General features: G+C 40.1%; 1 protein-coding gene across 3 annotated transcripts in view; it reads left to right on the forward strand.

Moving 5' to 3' along the window:
* PTPRF (protein tyrosine phosphatase receptor type F) overlaps positions 1-22,222 on the forward strand; it is a 567,382-nt gene that overhangs the window by 508,519 nt on the left and 36,641 nt on the right. For all 3 annotated transcript variants that reach the window (XM_063297776.1, XM_063297775.1, XM_063297777.1), the window contains 6 exons: positions 2,598-2,851; positions 5,782-5,872; positions 8,733-8,945; positions 10,916-11,067; positions 13,370-13,485; positions 17,636-17,733. In XM_063297776.1, coding sequence (XP_063153846.1) covers positions 2,598-2,851; positions 5,782-5,872; positions 8,733-8,945; positions 10,916-11,067; positions 13,370-13,485; positions 17,636-17,733 — 924 coding nt within the window. The remainder of the gene's footprint in view (positions 1-2,597; positions 2,852-5,781; positions 5,873-8,732; positions 8,946-10,915; positions 11,068-13,369; positions 13,486-17,635; positions 17,734-22,222) is intronic.

Raw genomic sequence — 22,222 nt, forward strand, 5'->3', positions numbered from 1 at the left:
CAGAGAGTAGAACTATCATATCTGGGCCACAAAAGTCTGGACTTTCACTGGATGGCAGCAAAGAGATGCCATTTTTTAATGGATGCCTGGAGTTTTATAGCCCAAGTATGCTAACCCTACAGGAAAGCAGACGTGAGCCAACAAAAAAGGCAGGCAAAAGGGGAGCCAACCAGAGCTAAGATGGGGAACATTCTTACAAAATCCAGACTGGCATAATTCTGGCCATCTGACCACTCTAAACAATGCCTTAGAGCAAGCTAGGGGCCTCTTAGTATGTAGCTGTGTCTGCTGTTCTTTGCTGGCAGTGGACAGATATACTGTGAGAGTTAAGCCAAGAGGTTCTCAGAGCAGAGATGCAAGTTATGTCAACAACCAGCAATACTCAGGTTCAGGGCATGAAGTACAGAGCAAAGAATCCACTGAAGCATGGAAAAGGAAGGAAGCAGCAGCAATGGGTATAAACACCCATGAGCATAAGAAGGGGACTGTACCTTTACCTTGACAGAGGGGAATCAACTGTTTAATAAGGCTTCTAGTTTGCAATAAAGATGTATTTAGTCACACTGTGTTGAATGAACAGGAACCACTGCAGCAAATTAAGCCTACTGGAGGGAGTACGAAGGATGACCTTGACAGAGATATGCAACCTCTGTTGCCTAGTCAAGCCTGTTAAAGTCAGGATTTAAAGATTTACAGCTGAGTCCTGGACTGGGAAGCCTGATACATTTATTAATAGTGGCATTCTGTACTGGGATTTCCTCATTTCCAGTTCCACAGATCCAGTGTATTCTTAGTAGAATGAATAAATTTTCAAGATACTACAGTGTGTTAGGTTCAGAAGGTCTGTCTGGGTTAATATAGCTGAGGCTGCTGATGAGAGTTAAGTCAGAGAGTTGACAGCAGATTCCCCTGCAAGCTGGCTGTGTGGAGGCTTGGGAGCAGGTGATGCTAGTGGTTTGCTAACTGTAGAGCAGCCATGCAAATACAATAAGTGTAAATGAACTTCCTTATAGCTATTCTGACCCTAGATGTGCAGGCTGTGTGCAGGCTAGGTACCAACAACTGGCCCTGGTATGATCAGTAGAACAGGGATATTCTAAACAAGGCTCTCTGTGTGCCCAGCTGTTTAATTCAAGCATGTAGAATGCCATGCCAAAGCCTAATAATCTAAAAAGCACTGCTAATAAATCTCCATGGGAACAATTAGCATTATCTACACTTGATAAATAGTCTCACACTAAATCTACATCCCAAAGGGTGTCATCTTTCTCTTTAACAGATTTAATTAAAGCATGTATTGTCCGGGTTATAACAAGGAGGTATAGGATAAATCTCAAGCATTTTTCTTTCTTTTTTATCTTTTTTTAATTGGGGAAAAACTGGGACCTCTGGAATTTCTTTACTGAAAATCAATAGTGAGGTTTTCACTTTCCTCTGACAAGAATCATTACTTCATGTGGACCAGGAGATAAATGCCTTGCCAAAAAAAAAAGACTGGTCTGGTGGAGTAAGCGAGTGGTGGCATTATGGTAAGATGTCTGCAGCAGTGAGAACCTGAAGTCCTTGACATAAGAGTGCTTCTTCCCTATTTTTTAAAGGTGTGTTTGATGTATGCTTTCTTGTGAAATCTGACTGATTTTATACATTTTCATGAGATTGTAAGTAGAATATTCCTGAATATTGAGTATTGACTTCCCTTCAATAATCTTAGTTTTTAGCAAGTATTTAGTTAGATATTTTAGAAACTGAAGGGTTTAAAAAAAAAATGCTGTTGTTGCTTTGCCACAGCTAGACTAGTTAAAGATGAAACCAAAGCCTGGCTACTAAAACAGAGATGGCTCACTATATTCCAGTTATCACCTATCTGGGCAACTTTGCATCAGCCTTGAGAGAAAAGGAATTTTTACTGTCTCTCCACATGTGTCTTTCTCCACATAGCTTACGTTTAACAGTATAAAATTAAAACATAGACAATCAGTAACAAAACCTTTATAATATTTTCTTTTTTCTTACTTATTCACTATTCTTCCTTATTTTCTTTATTTCTTTCTAATATTTGTATTGTTTTTATCGTGTTAAAAATTTCTTCAATAAAAATTATATTTTAAAAAATAGGTAATGAAACCAATGAGGCAGCATCAATTGCTGTTTATTCTAGAAACTTGCAGAATAAAGATTCTAAGTGCCACCTTCTGAAATCATCCATTCAAATAGGAATAGTAGGCATATATTACAGTCTGTGGAAGCAAAACATGCTGTGAGTTCCAAAACAATCCACAAGGTAACATTTTTGATAGCACTGTTCCCACAGAATTCTCAAGATAGTTTCAGTTTCAAAACTAGATCTAAAGTCCAGTTGAAGTGGAATTAGAAAATCAGTGCTATCCAAGAATTGACAAATATCCAAGATGATGTCATCATAATCTCTCATATTAGTAATGATCACACTTAAGATCAGTTTTCACATAGTCTCATGTAATCAAAAGATCACAGAAAAGACCCAACTTGGAGAAAGAAATTTGGTGACAAAATTCATTTCTTTCCTAGGAGGAAATTTCTGAGTATGAGATGCAATGCTTTATTTACTTTGCTTTCAGATTCTATACAATGGGCAGACTGTGGAGGTAGATGGACATTCTATGAAGAGGCTAATTAATGACTTGGAGCCAGACACAAATTATTCCTTTGCACTTACAAACCGGGGAAGTAGTGCAGGTGCACTGCAACATCGGGTGTTCATCCGGACAGCACCTGATGTTTTCCAGACCAAGCCTGTTTCCACATACAAATATATCCATAATGGACAGTTCACCCTCACTCTCCCAAAAGTGAAGACTTCTGTGCCAGTCAGGTATACTCTCCCCACATCTCTGATTCTGCTCCATTATTGACCTATTGCTGTTCTTTTTATATATATAAAATTTTATTAAGTTTCAAGACAAAGATAAAAGCTACGAAAAAACAAAAAACTACAAAAAAGGAAAAACTAAAAAGGTGTGAAAACACAAGAGAATTTTTTTTGTCAAAATTACAAAAAAATGTGGCTGCTGACTTTTAACAGCAAGGTTATACAAAAGTTTCCATAATCAATCTCTTACTCTATATTAAACAAAAACCACATTATTTCTATAAGTCATTCCACTTTGTGAAAGATGAAAGGTCCCCTGTGCAAGCACCGAGTCATGTCTGACCCTTTGGAGGGACGCCACTTTCATGACGTTTTGTTGGCAGACTATAGCGGGGTGGTTACCATTGCCTTCCCCAGTCATCACCTTCCCCAGCAAGCTGGGTACTCATTTTACCAACCTCGGAAGGATGGAAGGCTAAGTCGACCTGAGCCGGCTACCCGAGAGAGAATCCAGCTTCCGCTGGGATCGAACTCAGGTCATGGGAAGAGTTTTGGTTGCAATACTGCCACCTACAGCTCTGTACCACACGCTGTCTCATTCCACTTTAGCACATAATAAAAAACATTATGTACAGTTATTCCTCCCCCTTATATTAAAAAAAAAATCATATAGACCTCCTAAACAGCTTTTCCTCCCCAAAAGATAACACATATTTAATTATTCCCTTCCTACTACTATTCTATACATTTCTGTAGTAAAGGTAAAGGTTTCCCTTGACGTAAAGTCCAGTCGTGTCCGACTCTAGGGGGCGGTGCTCATCTCCGTTTCAAAGCCTTGGAGCCGGCGTTGTCCATAGGACACTTCCGGGTCATGTGGCCAGTATGACTCACGGAACGCCGTTACCTTCCCGCCGAAGCGGTACCAATTAATCTACTCACATTTGCATGTTTTCGAACTGCTTGGTGTGCAGAAGCTGGGACGAGCAACGGGAGCTCACCCCGCCGCGCGGTTTCGAACCGCCGACCTTCCGATCGACAGCTCAGCGGTTTAACCCGCAGCGCCACCGCGTCCCATACATTTCTGTAGTAGTATAATAAAAATCAAACTGAAAAGCACAGTTAAACCCTTAAAGCAATCCAGATAAACATTCTTTAACCCTTATCCCACTTCAAAAGAAACCAGAGCATTTACATATCCCCATAATGTGCACAGAGCTTTTCTCTTGAAAAAAAATCAAACAGCCCAACTGCCCCCTCAAAAATTCCAGCTTCTTCTCAAAAAACCTCCCATATATAATGACCCCTTCTTTTTCATGGCATTCCACCAGGAAGTCCATTTCACTTATTGCTTGCAGATCCCTCTCTGTTGAATTTCTCCAACTCCACTATCCGACCTTCATCCAGCATCTCAATAGAAATCCCAAGCTCACTCTTAGAAGAAACATTTCTATCGCTGTTGAATTCCTCAATTTCATCCACCACATCCCCAGCCTGATGGCAGATTTTAGACCTCATATTTTCCACAATGTCCTAAATGTCTTGCATAAAAGCTTGGTAGAAGTCAGAAAGAATCTGTTTAAAATCCTCCATGTCTCATGCAGTAGATTATGGCACCCCTAGGAGCTTAACCAGTGAAAGTCGAAGATATGGAAAAGTTCTGAAATGTATTTACACAAGCGAAAGTGAGATAAGCAGGCAGTTCCCAAGTTGAAGGTTCAAATCAGCCGATTCAACGTGTAGGAAAATGCTACTGTCTTCCAGTTTAATACAAAAATAATAACAGGAAGACAATTGTTAGTCTCAGTCCTCCCTTATATCTGGAAGGAAAACTAAGTCCAAAACTTTAAAAAGAAGTTTTTAAAAAGTAATCCCAAGAATAACGATAAGCACTAAGAGAGCCAATTTCTCCTTGCTGTAGAAAGCCTCTCTTAGGGTATGCATACTTAAAAAAAACATAAATTGGTGATATAGAAATGGGGTGCCTGGTCTTAGTGTTCCTATAAGGCTACAGTGTGGCTTGGAAAATGATGATGGCCCCACCGCCCAGCTAAAAGCTCTTACCAGTCGAACGCGAAACACTGCGATCTTCTGGCTGCAAGCAGCCATCCAGAGGACAAATGGGATGATTCCAGGCATCCTCCTTTATCCAGAGAACATTTCTGGGCTTCAGGAAAACCTGCCTAAACCTGAAAAAGTTGCCGCATTGTCAGCTCCACCCACTTAGCCCGCAGGCACAGCTGTTCAGTCCGCCATTCCCCACTGGAAGCCGACCTCTTGCTGTGTTCTGACCCTCCAAAAACACAGTGTGGTAGAAATTAGTATTATATTTTCCTACTTGAATTAGGAAATCCCTGTGAAGTAAATAGATTTTTGTATGGGTGGTAAGGATGGTATCACTGGGAATCATGTCAGATTTCATAACTTTGATTAATTGTGTGAATTCAACTACCAAATGCTGTAAAATACCTCACAATAGCAAGAAGAAAATACAAGAGGTTAGTGTATTGGATTTGAAACAGCAACCTACTAGGATTCTGGTTTTGGACAATTATTTTTCTGCACTGCATCTTGCTTCTTTCAGTTATCTATTTTTATGGTAATTAAGGCCATAAAGCCATAATCTCCCTTCCTTTCCTCTGAAAGGACCCAAGATGACCTTATTCAGCCCAATTACTTTATGTAATGTATGTAAATCCCCTTACAAAGCTTGTTGAAGTCTCATTTGTGTTTATGGTTCCATAACATACCACTGAAATTGGTACTCAGCTATAAAAAATTAAGCTTTATAACATTATTTGTCTAATTCATGACAGCAGACTATAGTCTGACGAGTGCAAAGAAAGTGAAGCAGTGAGTGACAGTTACAGGGATTTCATGGAGGGCATTCCATTATTTCTAGGAGAGCTCACCTCTTCCCTCTTCTTCTTCCACAGGTGGTACTACATTGTGGTAGTACCAACAGAGCACACAAGCAATATGCTTGCCTCCAGACTGAAGAGTCCAGATGAGATAGAACTGGACCAGGTAGGAGAAGAAAGAAATATGCTAGTGCAGGGGTTCTCAGACTTCTCAGATGAGAGATGAATCTGTGACCCTCTAAATGATAAATATGTATAAATCACCTCATGAATAAACAGCATAATAATTGAATAACTGCATTGGTTAGGAGCAGGTTTCTGAGTGCAGTTCAAAATGCTGGTTAATATCTTTAAAACACTTAATGGCATGAGGGTATCTAAGAAGCCTAAAGTTGCCTGATAAAATCTACCCACACAACACAGACAATCAGAGAATACCTGCTGAGGATCCCAAGGGACAGGGGCCCAGTCATATGGAATAGCTTACCCTCCAAGGCAAAGGTGGTCCCTTTTCTTCTGGCCTTCCACAAACTTGTAAAGACCCATCTTTCATGAAGCACCTTTCATGGTTACCTATACCACATATACTAAGCCGAGAAGATTATAGCAGTCATATTCACCGGCCCTGTGGTGCTGGGGATAGTTGTAGTATTGAGAATTCGGGGTTTTCGGAAGCTGATACCCTTGCCTTTGCATGTGTGAGATTATTCCCCTAGGACAGCAGGGTTTATCACCATCTCCTACATTCTTAGAAGCACTAACTTCCTCAAATGCCCATTAACCAACCAAATCTCAAAATTGCCTGCAATTTTAACTTGAAAGAAGTCATTATCCTAGAATTCCCAGGGGACTTACTGCATTTATGGATCACACTTCATTTCCTTCTGCCCTTAAATTCTATTTCACAATCTCTCTTCAAAGCAAGATGTAAAAGATACTGTACTCTGTGTGTATGCGTATTTGATCTCAACAGATAGGACTTGGAGACTCAGTGTATGGATAAAAAGCAACAATACCATTCTAGAGACCAAAAGCCAACAGCCTCTGTCCCTAATACAACAACATGATTTTATGTAACTTCTGTCTTCCTGGCACCATATTTGCTCTGCTGTTCTGTCTATCTTTGCCCATTTTGTGTGAAATATACTTCATGCTTCCTCCTTCACTTTAAATTAGAATTTCCATTCAGAGCCTGACATTCATTTGTATTCATTAGAAAAACACATTTAAGTATCTGAGAGGCTCTCCAAGCAATGTAATTAAATTCTTGGTATGCTTATATCATTTTTGATGAATTTATGGGTGACTATGATCTTTGTCATTTTTTAATCTGGATCCCCCGTGAAATCTGTTAGTACCATGTGGGATTTTATGAAAAACTTCGCTATAGCGCAGACAGCAAGACATGGAAGATGACATATCTGCCAGTACTCCAGTGCACACTGCAAAGTATGCTTGTTGGGTGGGATAAATCCATCTCAAAGCCTGATGAACTGTTATCTGTTTCTGAAAGTTCAAATTCCTTGGCTTCCACAATAGATATTTTGGAACCTATTGTCCAGTTTCCAACCTTACTTTTGCGGGTAAGGTGGTTGGATAGTGGTTGCAAATGGTCTTGAAGGAAATGGATAAGCTGGACCAATTTCAGTCAGGTTCCAGGCCACAATACAGTACTGAGACAGCACTGGTTGTGCTTGTCAGCGGCCTTTGGCAGATTCAGGATGGAGGTGCTGATTTCTCAGCAGCTTTTGATACTGTTCACTGCAGTATCCTTCTGGACTGGCTGCAGGGGTTAGAAGTGGGGGCACTGTGCTGCAGTGGTTCATCTCCTTCCTCAGTGGTTGGTCCCATTTGGTGCTGACAGGAGAGTTCCTGAAGACTTGATGCTCTCCCCTCTCCTGTTTAACTTCTACACAAAATCATTGGATGAAGACATCCATTATATTAAAGACTGACAAGACTATAGTGGCTGTAGCTCTTTGCCCCCCACCCCCAGATCTGGGATGTTTTTATCTTTGGTCTTGGATGGGGTTTTACTTCCCTATTTGAGACTAGCATGTAATTTGGGGATCCTCCAGGACTCACAGGTACTGCTCAAAGAGCAAATGGCAATTGGGTCAAGGAGGACCTTTGCACGGGTCCACCTTGTGTTCCAGTTGCACCTTTTCCTCAACCAGGAAACTTGGTTTCCTTGGAAACTTACTTGACTAGAGCTGGTCAAATGCTCCATTACTTGACTAGAGCTGGTCAAATGCTCCATTGCTCACCCAGTCTGAACAGCTCATACAGTGTGTTCTATGTGAGGCTGCCCTTGAAGACCATCTGAAAGCTACAGCTGAACCAAAATGCAGCAGGATGCATTTTGCCCATGTGTTATCACTGCTTCACAAGCTGCATTGGTTACCAGTCATTTTCCAGGTGCAATTCAAAGTGCTGGTCATTACCTATAAAACCCTTCATGGCATAGGGCCTGGTTATTTGAGAGCTCTTCTGTCTCCAATTGTTTCTGCCCATTTGGTAAAATCAGACAAAGTGGGTACTTTCCACATCCCTTCAACTAAATGTTGCCATCTCGCAGGACAAAGGAAGTGTGCCTTCACTGTCACAGCCCCTGCCCCCTGGAATAGCATCCTCCCAGAGGTACATAACAGCTTCCATTCTTCCAGCAGTTTTGCAAGTCTCTTAAGACCTGGCTCTGTTTCCAGGCCAATTTTTTTTAAATACTGTAAGCCATCCATAATCTTTTTGGAGTTGGGTGGCCTTGAAATCCAAAAAATAAATATTTGGATTGGGTATTGTCAATTGTTTACTGCCCTGAGCTCTTTTCACCTGTTTTTCTTGTTTTCTTCATACAGTGAAAGGTTACCTTGTCTTCTATAGGAGGAGAGCCATGTTGGTCTATGGAGGCACAAAGTCAGGAGCACCTTTTTTGACTAACAATTTTTGTTAGTCGAATTTTGTGGAGTGCAATTCACCAGGGTACCTGGCAGAGCTTTTTCTTACACAAGCTTTCTTTCATTATCTAGCTACTTGAGGCCATAAACCAGGGGTCCACAGAAAGGCGTCGGCGTCGACAGGCAGAACGCCTCAAGCCTTATATTGCAGCCCAAATGGATCACCTGCCAGAAACATTTGTCTTGGGAGATGAAAAGAATTATAAAGGCTTCTTTAACAAGCCACTTTCAGAAGGTTTGAGCTACCGTTGTTTTGTGCTAGCTTCACTGGAGGATGGTGATACGGTAAGAACCTTGAGAGAAAAGAGGACAATTACACAGTTAGCATTGTTGGATTATTAGCATAGTGGAGACTGCAAAAGTTTTTCCTTCCACTTGCCTGTCCATATAAGACCCTGACTGGCAAGATGGAGAAAATTAATTCCTTTGCACCTCTTTGCTTCCCTCAACAACATAAGCATTTGCATTATCTATTGTTGCAAGCCAGCATGGATGAGAGGGAGGGAGGAAAGGGTGAGTAACGGTGCTGCTACTGCATGGAATGTGTAAGTAATGTCCACACGTAATGAAGATATTTGGGTCTTTCTGCTCTGTCCCATGCTGTGGCTCTCACTTTCAGACTCATTTACTTGACTAGAGCTGGTCAAATGAGCCATTACTCACCCAGTCTGAACACTTCAGTGACAGACATAGCAAATGTGCAGCTAGCAAGTTGGGAGGGGGGAGCAGGACTCTGAGCAGCCAGCTGAAGAACTTGTGCTGCAAGGTTGTGTGTAACTATGTATACAAGAGTGAATGTGCTACAACACTCATGGCTAGTAGAGCACACTTTCTAGGTATTTGGTATGTTTTGAGGTGCAGCTACAGCTATTCTATAGCTAAGTTCCCATGCTCTTAGAGTTTCTTCTTGGCTACTTCTAGCTCTGGTATCCACTTGCTACTTCCAGCACTGAGCTTGGTTAGTCATACTCACTGTAAACTAAAGCTTCCCTTTTGATTGTCATCATATTGAGTACTGTTGATTGAAGAACTGTGCAATTTTAAAATTATAGATCATATTATCATTTAGCATATTTTCTTTCTAAAATGGGAATTGCCAGGAGTTCAAAATCTCTATAGCTCCTTTTTTCAGTCCCAGAATATTTGGAATGTATTCTCGGTAGTGTTAAAATGGACTCTTAAGTACTGATTATTACATCACAAGTTTTTACATTAAGGTCTGACACTGAATCAGGATCCAGAGGTGAAATGTGGCTCAAATTAAGCCCTGTATATGCTTCCTGCTGGGGAACCACGAGAAGAGACTGATATGAGAGTGTTTTCTGCTTCTCCTGCAAAAAAAGCCTAAAATCGAAGAGGCTGTTTAAAGTTTCAGCCTCCAGCTACCCAACTTTAGATCAGCAGGAGTCTTTTCAGTGGCTAAAAAGAGGTCAATGTATGCTGCTTCCTTGGTCACAGCAGTTAGTACTATCTACAGAAAGGGTAATCATGTTCCTTCTTGTGCCTCTCCCTGACTTGTAAGGTACATCTGAAATGGGAATGTACAGATGCTCTCAACTTTGACATGAGAATAGCATATCTAAGTGCTGACCTGTGAACACACCAGACAAGGGCTTCTCTGGTTCTGTAGATTGCCATTTGAATTCAGAGCCTGTATATGTGAGAAGCCCTTTGTGAACTTACTCTTTTCAAGGCTTAGATTGTTGCAGCAGGAATACCTATGACTTCCTCTTTTGATGTGCAGCAGTTTGCCTAGGGGGTGTTCCCTGACTTACCAACCCCAGTGGTCTGTTTATGGCAAGTATAATAAACTACTTAGTCATTACCTATCAGCCATAGGGTTCAATCGGCTGCAACACCTCTCTGTCTCTCTCTATCGGTTCAGTCATGTCTGACTCTCAGTCACTTTCTGGATCATTACCTCCACCACAGTGAGGTATGGTTGGACTTTGGAGGGGCTGCAACACCAAAGACTGTAATTTAACTCTTTGTGCATTTGAGACTGGCAACTTGTTCTAAACTGGACCATTTCATTCTGGCATTGAGAGAAGATGCCTCTTGGCTGTTGTAATTCAGAATTTTTGTTTATCAAAGGGGAGAAGATTGACTTTGTTTTTAGTATCTGATGGTTCCATAGTTGTCGTTGAGGAAAATTGCAGGTAGGCCTCATGGGGTTATTGGGCAGAAGATAGCAAAAGAATGATGAAAGTAAAGAAAATGATTGTCTATGTCTACTCTTCTCTCCCATTCTCTAGAAGAAGTATGCAACCAGTCCCTATTCAGATGAGATTGTGATGGAGGCACCACCAAAGCAGCAAGATGAACCAGAGATGCTGTGGGTGATGGGGCCTGTCCTTGCGGTCATCTTGATCATCATTATTGTTATTGCTATCCTACTCTTCAAAAGGTAAGCAGCAGCCTATGCTTGCAGAAGACACAGCAACTATGGTGCCATATTATGACAGTTTCAAGGACATTATATTCTGTACAGAGAGTAACATAATGTTAAATCCAAGATGAAAATCAGCCATGGCTTTGCTTGCTTGTAGGGCAAGCATGGATGGGAGATAATAGCCCATGCATTTCATTTTGGAATGGATGAGTGAGCCTGCCGGCACTTGATAAACTTTTTGTGTATTATAGGAAATGAGCAACTCCCTATAAGTGCTTGGTTAAATTACACGGATTCCTACTGCTTAAATTATATAACTGCTTTGGCCAAGAAATGTCTTACACCCCTTAATTTATTGAAAGGCTTGGTGCTTTAATCCAGGAAAAAATACAATTCTGTGTGGGCAGCAGAAGGCTCTATCTTCTTCTTCCTAGTATTTTCCCACTATCGCGGGGTCTGCTTTTTGGATCTTGAAACATCACTCTGCCCGATCATCCCCATCCTCAGGGTGCAGACCCTCAATTTGCATGAATTGAATAGAAGGCTCTATCCTGGTTATAAAAGTTGTGATCTATGAATGTCTAGTGTTACCTGCTTGCGATGTTAAAGTAGCAACAATTTATTCAGTTTCAGCAAACGCAAAGTCTTCCATCTCTTCTTTAAGCAACCTACCATAATATGCACGGTTCCAGGGTGGAGGGGAGGAAAGTGACTTTGGGTTATTGCATATATGGTTAGTGTCTTTGTATAATCCTGGTTTCCTCTTTTATTTCTGCACTCCCTGGATCTAGCAAACAGGAAAGGTAGTTGGCATCTTTCTCTTTTTGTTGTTATCTGTTGAGATCCAAAGTTTCATCTTGCTAAGACCATAACATTTGCTGCTCAGACCAGCTCTCACTCTCTTGCCACTGTGCCATGCTGAACTTCCTGAACTTTTATCTACTTAATCTCACTGTTAGAGTTAAATAAATAGCTTCACAAATAAGATGACCATGTTTTAGGGAAGCACTGGATATCCTGGAGTTTCTCTGTTCACACTCACAGAGATTGGCTAAGAATGTGGCATGCTTTATAAATCAGTTCAACAAGCCTTGCTCTGAATGATTCCTTTTTCCTATTATCAACCAGACTTCTTCTAACTGGTTACCAACTTTGTTGCCTGACTGATAATTGATAAAACGAAGTCATGCTATTACAAATTAATTAATTAATGAGTGGCATTGACTTTCAACAGAAATTAGAGGCCAAAACAAAGCTTCTTGGCTTCTTTATACATATTTCTGTTTGGGTGATGAATTCAGATTGATAAAAGACTTTTTTCTGATGTTGTAAAGACATGGCTGCTTTATAAATTATCTCCTTTCCCCTCCCTCACTATAAATATATGTACATGCATAATAAATCTGTAGAACAGATTTCATCCCTGTATGGCATAGAAAGCTATTTAAGCAACATATTAACAGCAGTGCATCTGCCTGGAACAACCTGACACTCACTAGTTCCTGTTAGTTGCAAGTAGTGTTCTGCTCATGCTATTTTGTGATACTTTTTTTCCTTTTAACAAATGGGCTTTTGCCACCAGGAAGAGATTCTGTCACCAAAATCTCCCATTTGCTTTGTCTGAGAGAACATCAGAATGCCTTTACCTGTTTTCAAGAGATTTGAACAATCATGCACATGTGCGTGCACACACGCACACATACCTATGTAACTGTTGAATTGGCTGAAGAAAAAAAACCTTTGTAACTTACGTCAGGGTGAACGCTAAGCAACAGCAGCACCATACGGAGTCATGTGGTTTAATGATAATCAGTGAGCCCCACCAATATTAATTCTTGCCATCCCAAAATTTCCTGTAAAACTATCCCATTTAATTACTGGACAAGTTCCTCTCTGCTTAGTTAGTGAAATCTACTAGGATAAGAGCCTAGGGTGGCAGAACTGTGGACATAAATACAGCACGAAGAGACAACAGTGTATTTTATTGTGCTATTAACAAATGCCTGGGGGACCCTCAGCGATTCAAGACAAGTATTAATGGACCAATAAAGTTCACCCTAAAGAGCTCTTATCCTAGTACATTACAACTCTTCACATTTTAAATAATTCTTAATATGGAGAATCGTCTGTATTCTTCCACCACAGGAAATAGTCCCTTACAAGTAAATGTGAGGAGAAAGAGGAATATGAGTTTTTATAATTGTGTTCCAGGCTGATAGAGGGCTTTAATAGTTGCTGCTACATATGTTATCGTTGCCAAGATCTTATTATTGTTTCCCAAATTTATCTTATATAAGCTTCTACTTCTTTTCCTTAGGAAACGGGCCAATTCACCCTCTTCCAAGGATGAACATTCCATTGGCCTGAAGGACTCCTTGCTGGCCCATTCCTCTGACCCAGTTGAAATGAGACGACTCAACTACCAAACACCAGGTGGGGTACAGCTGTGTTGTCCCAGTTAGTGTAAAGATACTTATCTCTCAGGTCATGTGCATCTCTTTGCTGGGTGTGGTGTACCTATCACGCCAGATTCAAATTAATCAGCCAAATGAAAGTCCAACCTGCCGATAGATCAGATAGCCAATAGGCAGGCTTAGTAGGCTGGCTCTTGATTGAGTTCCTGAAGTGCTCTCTGCCTTCCAATTCGTATGACAGGTTGAATTATTAGGTGCTGCTGACCCTCAGCAAAACTGTGTCTCTTCATAAGGGCGTTTTCTAGATTTACTGCTTTTTGGAGGTTATTTCACCCTCATCTGAGCAGGTTTGATTTGTTTTCTCACTTGCTCAGGCAGAAGTAGCTTGCCATCCTGCCTTCCTTAGGTGGTGGAATCCGTGAAGGCATTTAAGCCATTTTAATCATTAAGAAAGGACATTTCTGGCTTCCAAGTTCTACACTTCAAGTTGGGGCATGGGTTTTTTTTTTCTTTCTAAACTATATGGGGGGAAAGCATTTCAAGGTGAGAACTGCAAGTTTGTTTATGGCTGCATGCGGCCCTACACCCTTTTCTTTCTCTACTGTGGACATGACTACTTGACTCAGGTCACTTTAGAAATAGAGTAGAGGATAGGGCTATGCAAGTTGTATATACACAAGTTGTATGGCTACAGAATATGAACAAGTACAGTTTATTGTTTCAACATATAGTTTGCATAGGTTTTTTTGTAAAAACTTTATTATTTTCAAGATACAATTAAGATACAAACAAAAGAGAATATAGAACAGATAGAAAACAGAACTAAAGAAAAAAGAGCAAACCAGAAAAATGTCAGTAGAGAGAAAAACAGAAAAGGAAAGTGACTTCCGATTTTCTCCGATACAGATATAAATTTACAAATCTAATCTCTTACAATTAATTAACCTATCTTAATATTATTTCTATTAAAGCAAACCATTAAATTTCTAAAACACAAAATCAAAACATTTCCAACAGACCTTAGTTACACCATTATACATTTTTGACAATTTATCAGGAGTTAAATACCAACGATACATCATCTCATAGAAGTTTTCTTTTAAATTATAATTCAACATGAATTTCAAACCTTTTGTCCACATACTCTCCCATTGATCCAACATATTATATCCAAAATTCTTAGCCCATTTAGTCATGCAGTCCTTGACTTGTTCATCTTCCATATTCATCTGTAACAAAATCTTACACAGCTTAGTAATAACATGATCATCATTTATACAAAGGTCCATTTCAAGCTGAGTTATTTCATTAACAAATTTATAGTTCTTTTTGTCCAATTTAAAACGTTCTACCAGTTGCATATAGGTGAACCAATAACATGTAAATCCATCCAACTCTAACATTTCCCTTGTTTTAATTTTTGGTTCACCCCCCTCAAACTTTAACAAATCTTTATATTTTAACCAACTTATATCTCCCACATTTTCTCTTCAACATATAGTTTGCATAGTTGAAACTGAACATGGAGGTGAAAAAATGACATAAACATAGCAAAAATGACATGTTAAAGGTACAGCTAGAGGAAGGCAAATCAGGTTTGAAACAAATATTGTATGTGCTTTTAAGTTCAGTCTGGACCAGAACCTGTGAGCTCCTACTCCCATTCTTTGCACCACTTTATTTTATCAGCTGATCTTTAGGAACAATGAGGGTGCAACAGAAACTCTGATGCTTTTGTTACAGTCTGAACCACTTAGTTGCCTCCATCTAATCTCACTTTAGGCTGAATGGAATAGATGCTTTCTGAGGCCAGAGAGCCACTAAACCATCAGCAGTCTGGTGGTTGTTATCCTTGGTAGCAACTCTTGAAGTAAAAAGGGCCTTGCTTAGTACATAATTAATCAAACTGCTCTAATTAAATATTAAGCATTCTCCTATAATAGTTTCTACTTCACAAACGGTCCTTGCCTGAGTTGTCAGCTTCTTTATATTCATGTTCTTTTTCACAAAGTTGAGGCAGGTTAGGTAAGGTAATACTGCTGTTACATGACTGAATAAATTCTGATTGCACTTTAGTCATAAGACTCCTGTAACAAAGAATGCATGGTCTTGGGAAAAGGCCAGACCATTTATCATAAGGTTTGAGAGATTTCTAACTCTTGTCATCTGAGACAAGATAAAATTGGTAATTAAATTACCTGTAAAATAATCTTGTTGTAACTGATACTTGTATTAATACTTTACCTACTATACTTCCATATGTGTAACTAGTGTGGAGCTAAAACTCTTTTAGTCAAACTTGGTTCTGAAGGTGGTGATGAGGACTTTTGTGTTACCTTTTGACCTTCTTTTACTCCTTAACTTTGCCTTCAGCAGTAGCTAATGGGATTTCTGTTCTTACAGGTGCCAGTGGCCCCAGTTGCCCGAATATCTCAAGTTAGTTTTCTTTCCACCTGCTTTGCTTATTTCTCACTCCACGCAACCCCTTCTTTCCCATCTTCTTTTGTTCAGTGTCACGAAGGTCAACCTCACTCACCACAGATTTAGTGATTTTAGGACCACTTTCTAGTAAGCCAGACTGTTTCATCAACACAAGCTTTTGGTGCTTTTTCACGTAAGATGCTCCAGCTTGCATGGGAAGAAAGAAAAAGAGTTTAAAGGTTCACAGTCTTCTAAGCAGTGCCACTCAGAAATCTATCAATGAAGTTACAGTCTGGGCTGAGACATGAGACTGTAGCCCTTGGAAAAGGCTGTGAGGAGCCAGTTTATAATATTTTGTGGAAATGCTCACCACCCAAAACTTGTCCAGTAGGCTGAGACTTACCCATCCCCTGAATTAATCTTCAATCTAAGTGTACTTGCTCTCTTTTTCTTTCTTTCTTTCCTTCCACCTTACAGAGCTTCAAATAAAATGTGCCACCTACAAGCATTATTTTAGTGATATTATGATGCTGTGTAGGCAAAGAAGGCATTTGTGGCTTGATTGGCCTCACAGGGTTGTGGAATTTACTTTGGTCTTCAGTTTCTATGGAGGAAAGGAAAATGAATGTTGATGTTCAAAGAATTACCAAAGAACAAAGGCAAAATTAGATGTCAGAGGAGGAAACAAAGCCAAGTAATTATAGTGAGACCTCAGTTTAACAGACTCCTATTTAGTAGATTTCAGATGCAGTGGATCAAATTTCTACCCAGGGATTTCCTCCACCCCCCAACCCGGGGAAAAACAAAAAAAAAATTCAAATGACAAGTCCATTGCACCCAAAGTAGTCTGGATAAAGCAGATAAATTTATGTTAATTTTACCTTAATTTTACAAAATCCTTGACCATCTAGTCCATTTGCATAATTTGTCATTATGCAGATGATGCAAATGATAACCTTTGTATCAGTTTTTATCATATATGTCCATTTAGGTCATTTGCGTGGTGACATCATTACCTAAACAATGTCATTCGGCAAATGACAAAAATTGCATCAAATGGTGCAAACTGCCCCAGTGATGTACTTTCATATTAAATGGACATGATATCACTTCCCTTCAAATGACTAAGTAGGGTTTTACTGAATTCTGTACGTTTATTTTGTTTGGCTGTGTATTCTCACCCAGAATGCATACTGAAGGAAGCTGATATGCAGTGTAACTAAATGATAGGATTTACTGATGCTTCTTCAATGGAAGTATAGCTACTAATATTTATGACTTGTCTGGCCCAGTCACTTTATGGGAAGTAAGCTGTTGAGAGAAACACAAACTGTTCCTCAGGCATCTGTTCACAATTTCTGTTTCTGCACTATACTGCATAGTGTTGATAGGAAATGAAGACAGAACCCCATTCTGCAGGAGCTTTGTGCTTTATTGCTATCCCTGCAACCCTCTCTTAGCCTAAGGATGTGCAGAGGCATCTCTCCAAGTCTCTTCACCTTTTCTAGGCTGTCATTATGTTTGGAAACCACATGGTTGATTGTTGTCTCATCAAAGCATGAACAGATATTTTGTGCCAACGTGTGGGCACTGCATGCCATATTGACTTATTCATATTCCGTTCACTGTGCCACTGTTATACGTTGCCATCAGCTCCACTATGCACATATGAAAGAAGACCTCTCCCTTTAGCTAAACAATTGTTCTTCCCCATCCAATGTACCTCTCTGTTTTGTTTGATCTGACAGGCATGCGTGACCATCCACCTATTCCAGTAACAGACCTTGCTGACAATATTGACAGACTGAAAGCCAATGATGGACTGAAATTCTCCCAGGAATATGAGGTGAGCAGACTGGGGGTGGGGTTGGTGATGGGGGGGATGGTTCTGTGTTATCCTAAAAAAGAGTAACTGTCTATGCTGTACTTGACTGTGTAATAAGAGAACCATTCAGTTTCTGAAATCCTAGTGTTTGACTACCAATTATACCACTCTCAAGTCTTTTAACATCTGTTTATTTATTTCCAGTACTTTTGTATCCCTTAGCTCAGTCATGACTCCTGGGGGTTTACATAAAATAAAAGAATAGAAATAGCACAATAATACAGAACAAAAGCAGAAATGAAAATTGAAATTGTTGCCCATACAATAAACCAACAGAAGAGAATATATGTGGCTCAGGGTTGAACTGTGAAGGCCTTGGTGCTCTCTGAGCTTGGTTGTGTCATTGCAGATACTTCATTACCCTGCTAGGTAACATCCTCGGTGCTTGTGAGTGTGCGGTTTGCTCCCTGTTTAGATACAGTAGCTTGCCCTGCCAGCGGTAGTGGGGGTGTGGTTTTCTCCTTGGTAGTTCCTTGATTGTGGTATCAATGTATATAAACAGGGAGCAAACCCCACACTCACTAGTACTGAGTACTAGTACTGAGTACTGAGGATGTTACCTGGCCAGGTAATGAAATGTCTGCAATGACACAACCAAGCTCAGAGAGCACCAAGGACTCCACAATAAACCACTTTACTAAACTATGAATGCCCACTCAAACAAAACAGTTTTCGCCACCTTGCCAAAGTGGGGTTCCAGGCAAAGCTCAGGGGTCAGGCATGCATAGACTAGGCAGATTTTACTTGGAGGAGACCATTACAAATTTATCCTGGAGCCTAGATACGTAAGGCCTTAAAGGTCAAAAACAGCACATTGAATTGGAGCTAGAATTAGTGCAGTAATTAAAGAACAGGTACATATAGTACTTAAAATCAGGAATCACTTTGAATTCCTGAACCTCTTTAGTCAGAAATCAGAGGAATTGTAAAACCAACTTAAAGAAATTGTTAAGGATGAATCTGAAAAGAGACTGCCAAAGATCAAGAAAGAGGAGAAAGCAAAATGGATGTCAGAAGAAACAGCGGAAATTGCCAAGAAGAGAAGAGAAGCCAAAGACAAAGCTCTCAGGAAGAAACCCAACAAAGAATTTCAGAGAGCTGTTAGAAGAGACAAGAAGCAGTATTACAACAACATATGTAAAGACATCAAAGATGGAAACAGAGATAGAAAAAAGAACGTCTTCCAAAAGATCTCTGAACTCAGAAGAAAGTTTCAACCTTGAATTGGTATGCTAGTAATTGATTCAAAAAAGATTGAACAAAGAGGGAAGGAATGTACTGAAATTCTGTACAGTAGAGATGTCAACATCCAAGATATCCTAGAAGATACTCCAAACTTATAAGACCCTCTAGTACTAGAAGATGAAGTTAGATCAGCAGCCCAGTCATTACCAAGTTGGAAATGTGCAGGAATTGATGCAATATCTACAGAAATATGGCAAGCAACAAAAGAAGGATCAGTAAAGGTCCTAACCAAGTTATACCAGCAAATATGAAGAACCACACAGTGGCCAATAGAAGTCAGTCTACAGAGTTTGCCAAGTATTGTACAATATTCTTAATTTCCACAAGTTAGCAAAATAATGCTCAGGATCATCCAGTGCAGATTAGACCCCAACATGGAAAAAGAAATACCAGATATTCAAGCTGGCTTTAAAAAGGCCAGGAAAGTGCTTAAAAATGGGAATTCCAGAACATCTCTTTGTCCTCAACGCAAAAACCTATACACAGGTTAGGAAGCCATGGTATGGACAGAACATGGCAAAATATTCTGGCTCCAGGTTGGCAAAGGAGTGAGCAAGGCTGTATACTCTCTCCTTATTTATCCAACGTCTTTGCAAAATACATACTGAGAAGAAGATGAGTGGGGTTTTAAAATTGGAGGGGAAAAAAATCAATCGCCTGCATTATGCTAATGACACTACTCTGATAGCTGAAAATGCAAATCATCTGCAAACTCTAGTAATGAAAGTCAAGGAGCACAGTGAAAACATGTGACTAAAATATAAAGAAGACTAAACTAATGTAACTACAGGTTATTTGCATTGTTATTTTGTTACTGTTTTATTACAGTAACCAGCTTTAGAATTGACAATGACAAATTCAACCTAGTAGATAGCTTCTGCCTTTTAGGAGTGACTATTGTATTAACAGTAAATGAATAGCAGTCAAGAAACATGCCACACACTAGCACTTGATAGAATAGCTGTGAAGGCTTTGGAAAAGATATCTATACTTAAAAGGATCAGAATTGTACAGGGCATTGTTTTTCCTGGTACATTCAATGGAAGCAAAAGTTTGATTCTGTAGAAGCAGGATAGAAAGAGTATTGATGCTTTTGAACTTTGGTGTTAGAGAAGATTCCCGAGAATACCATGGATAACCAAGAAAACAAACAAATGGATCACTGAACAAATCAACCCAGAGTTCTCACTCAAGGCACAAATGACCAGGCTCAGGTTACCATATTTTGGATACATTAACTCTCTTGAGAAGTCTGAAATACTGGGAAAGGTGGAAGGAAAGAAAAGTACAGTATAATCAGGAGCAAGGTGAATGGATTCAGTTACACTGGAGATAGTGCATCATTGGAAAACCAGAAGGACCAGGCTGAGAACAAACCATTCTAGAGAAAATTTATCTAGGTGGATGCTAAGAATCAACACCAACTTGATGTTGCCTAATCAATCAATCATATTTATATAGGCAGTCACCAACTAGCAATCTGTCCATCACATTTTATATCAACTGAAGCTTCTGAACTATCTTAAAGGGTGGCCCAGTGTGAGATGTGTTATGGTAATCTGATTGTTTAGTAATGAGGGTATTGCTAGGGCAGCTTGGTCCAGTAAAGCCAAAACTGGTATACCAGTCTCAACTGGGTGAAGGCACCTCTGGCCATGGCTTCCATAAATTCAGGAGGAATCCCAAATTGCAAACTATCTCCTTTAGGGAAAGGGCAATCTCATGCAGAACTGCAACTGGGACCAGAATGATTCTGGAGAAACAGCAGCTCCATCTTGTTAGGATCAAGTATGAGCTTGCTTCTACACAACAATGCCATTACAGCCTCTAGATATGAGGTTAAGACTTCCACAGTATCTCTGGTTCAGCCTAGGGTGGCAGTGTAAAGCTGACAATCATCAGAGCATTGCTGTACAGAGTAAAGAGGATGACCTTGGCAGAGATAGGTAAGATCCTTTACCAAAGCAACGAGGCAAAAAACATGGATTAAACCCAAGACTGTGTTACTATAGCCAATCTTAATAAAGGTAGTTTAGTCTTCTGGTGGATTTGCTTTCTGTTCTGGTCTACATCATGGGGTTGACATCAGTCTTGCAAATCTGACTGTGGTTTACCTCCTCCCCCTCTTATACTCCTGTGAACTAGGGAGGTGTCTGTCTGAGACATCTTCACATACATTCTACATGATTTGATAGCATTAAAAATTCTAACAGGACCAAGAGAGGTACACTCCCACCTTTAAGATCTTGACATACTGTAGGTCATCCAACAGAGTGAACAATGCTGTTTCCATTCCATACCGACCCCAAAAGGTTCTATGATATCCACTTCCCCTAGGGCCTACTGTAGTTGAGCTACCTTGTCCTTATGAGAAGTAAGTACAAGCTTCCCCCAAAAGGGGAGGCTGAAGACAGGAGAATGGTTTTCAAATAAGGCTGGTTCAACAGATGGCTTCTTTGAGATAGGGCACATCACTGCCTCTCTCAAGGCCAGCAGCATTACACCTTCTCTCAAAGAAGCATTAACCATCTCTTAAATCCAGTTACTCATGTTCCTCCTTGCTGCCTGAAGGCACCAAGAGGGACAAGGGTCCAAATTACACATGGTAGTGTTTATACTGCAGAGAACCTAATTCACTTCCGTGGTTTCTAAAAGCACAAATGAATCCTTGGTGACATTGCAAGGCATTACCCCAATCATCATGCCACATCTGTCCAAGTGGCATCTAACTCTGAGTAATATGAGTAATTTTATTTTTGAAGAATCTAGCAAATGGCCAGTTGGAGCAAAAACTCCACTGTTTCTCCCTACAAGGGGGGAGGTTATCCTCCACAGAGTCATTGGTTGAGAAGCTATAGCTGCAATAAGGACAGAGAAGCAAGCCCTTTTTGTCACCATTATCAGTATGATACAGGCCAAGATATGGTTTCATACCTGTGATCAGTCATATTCACCACCATTGCTCTGGGTGTCATTTCATTCACTCAATTTCCTGAAGCCCCTAAGTAAGTCATGGAGCACCCCAGGCTCTACTCTGATGCAATTCCACCCAAAGCCTGGCAACTTCCTTATTCTAGCAGGAAATCAGATACATGGTGGGAACTACCTGCCAGATTGTGATGGAATGTCTGACAGACTTTGGGAACATGGAGCAGAGAGCTCAATCATTACAGGAGGGAGTTGCATCATTACAAAAAAGATTCCT

Source organism: Candoia aspera, chromosome 3 (genome assembly GCF_035149785.1).
Source record: "Candoia aspera isolate rCanAsp1 chromosome 3, rCanAsp1.hap2, whole genome shotgun sequence".
NCBI lineage: Eukaryota > Metazoa > Chordata > Lepidosauria > Squamata > Boidae > Candoia > Candoia aspera.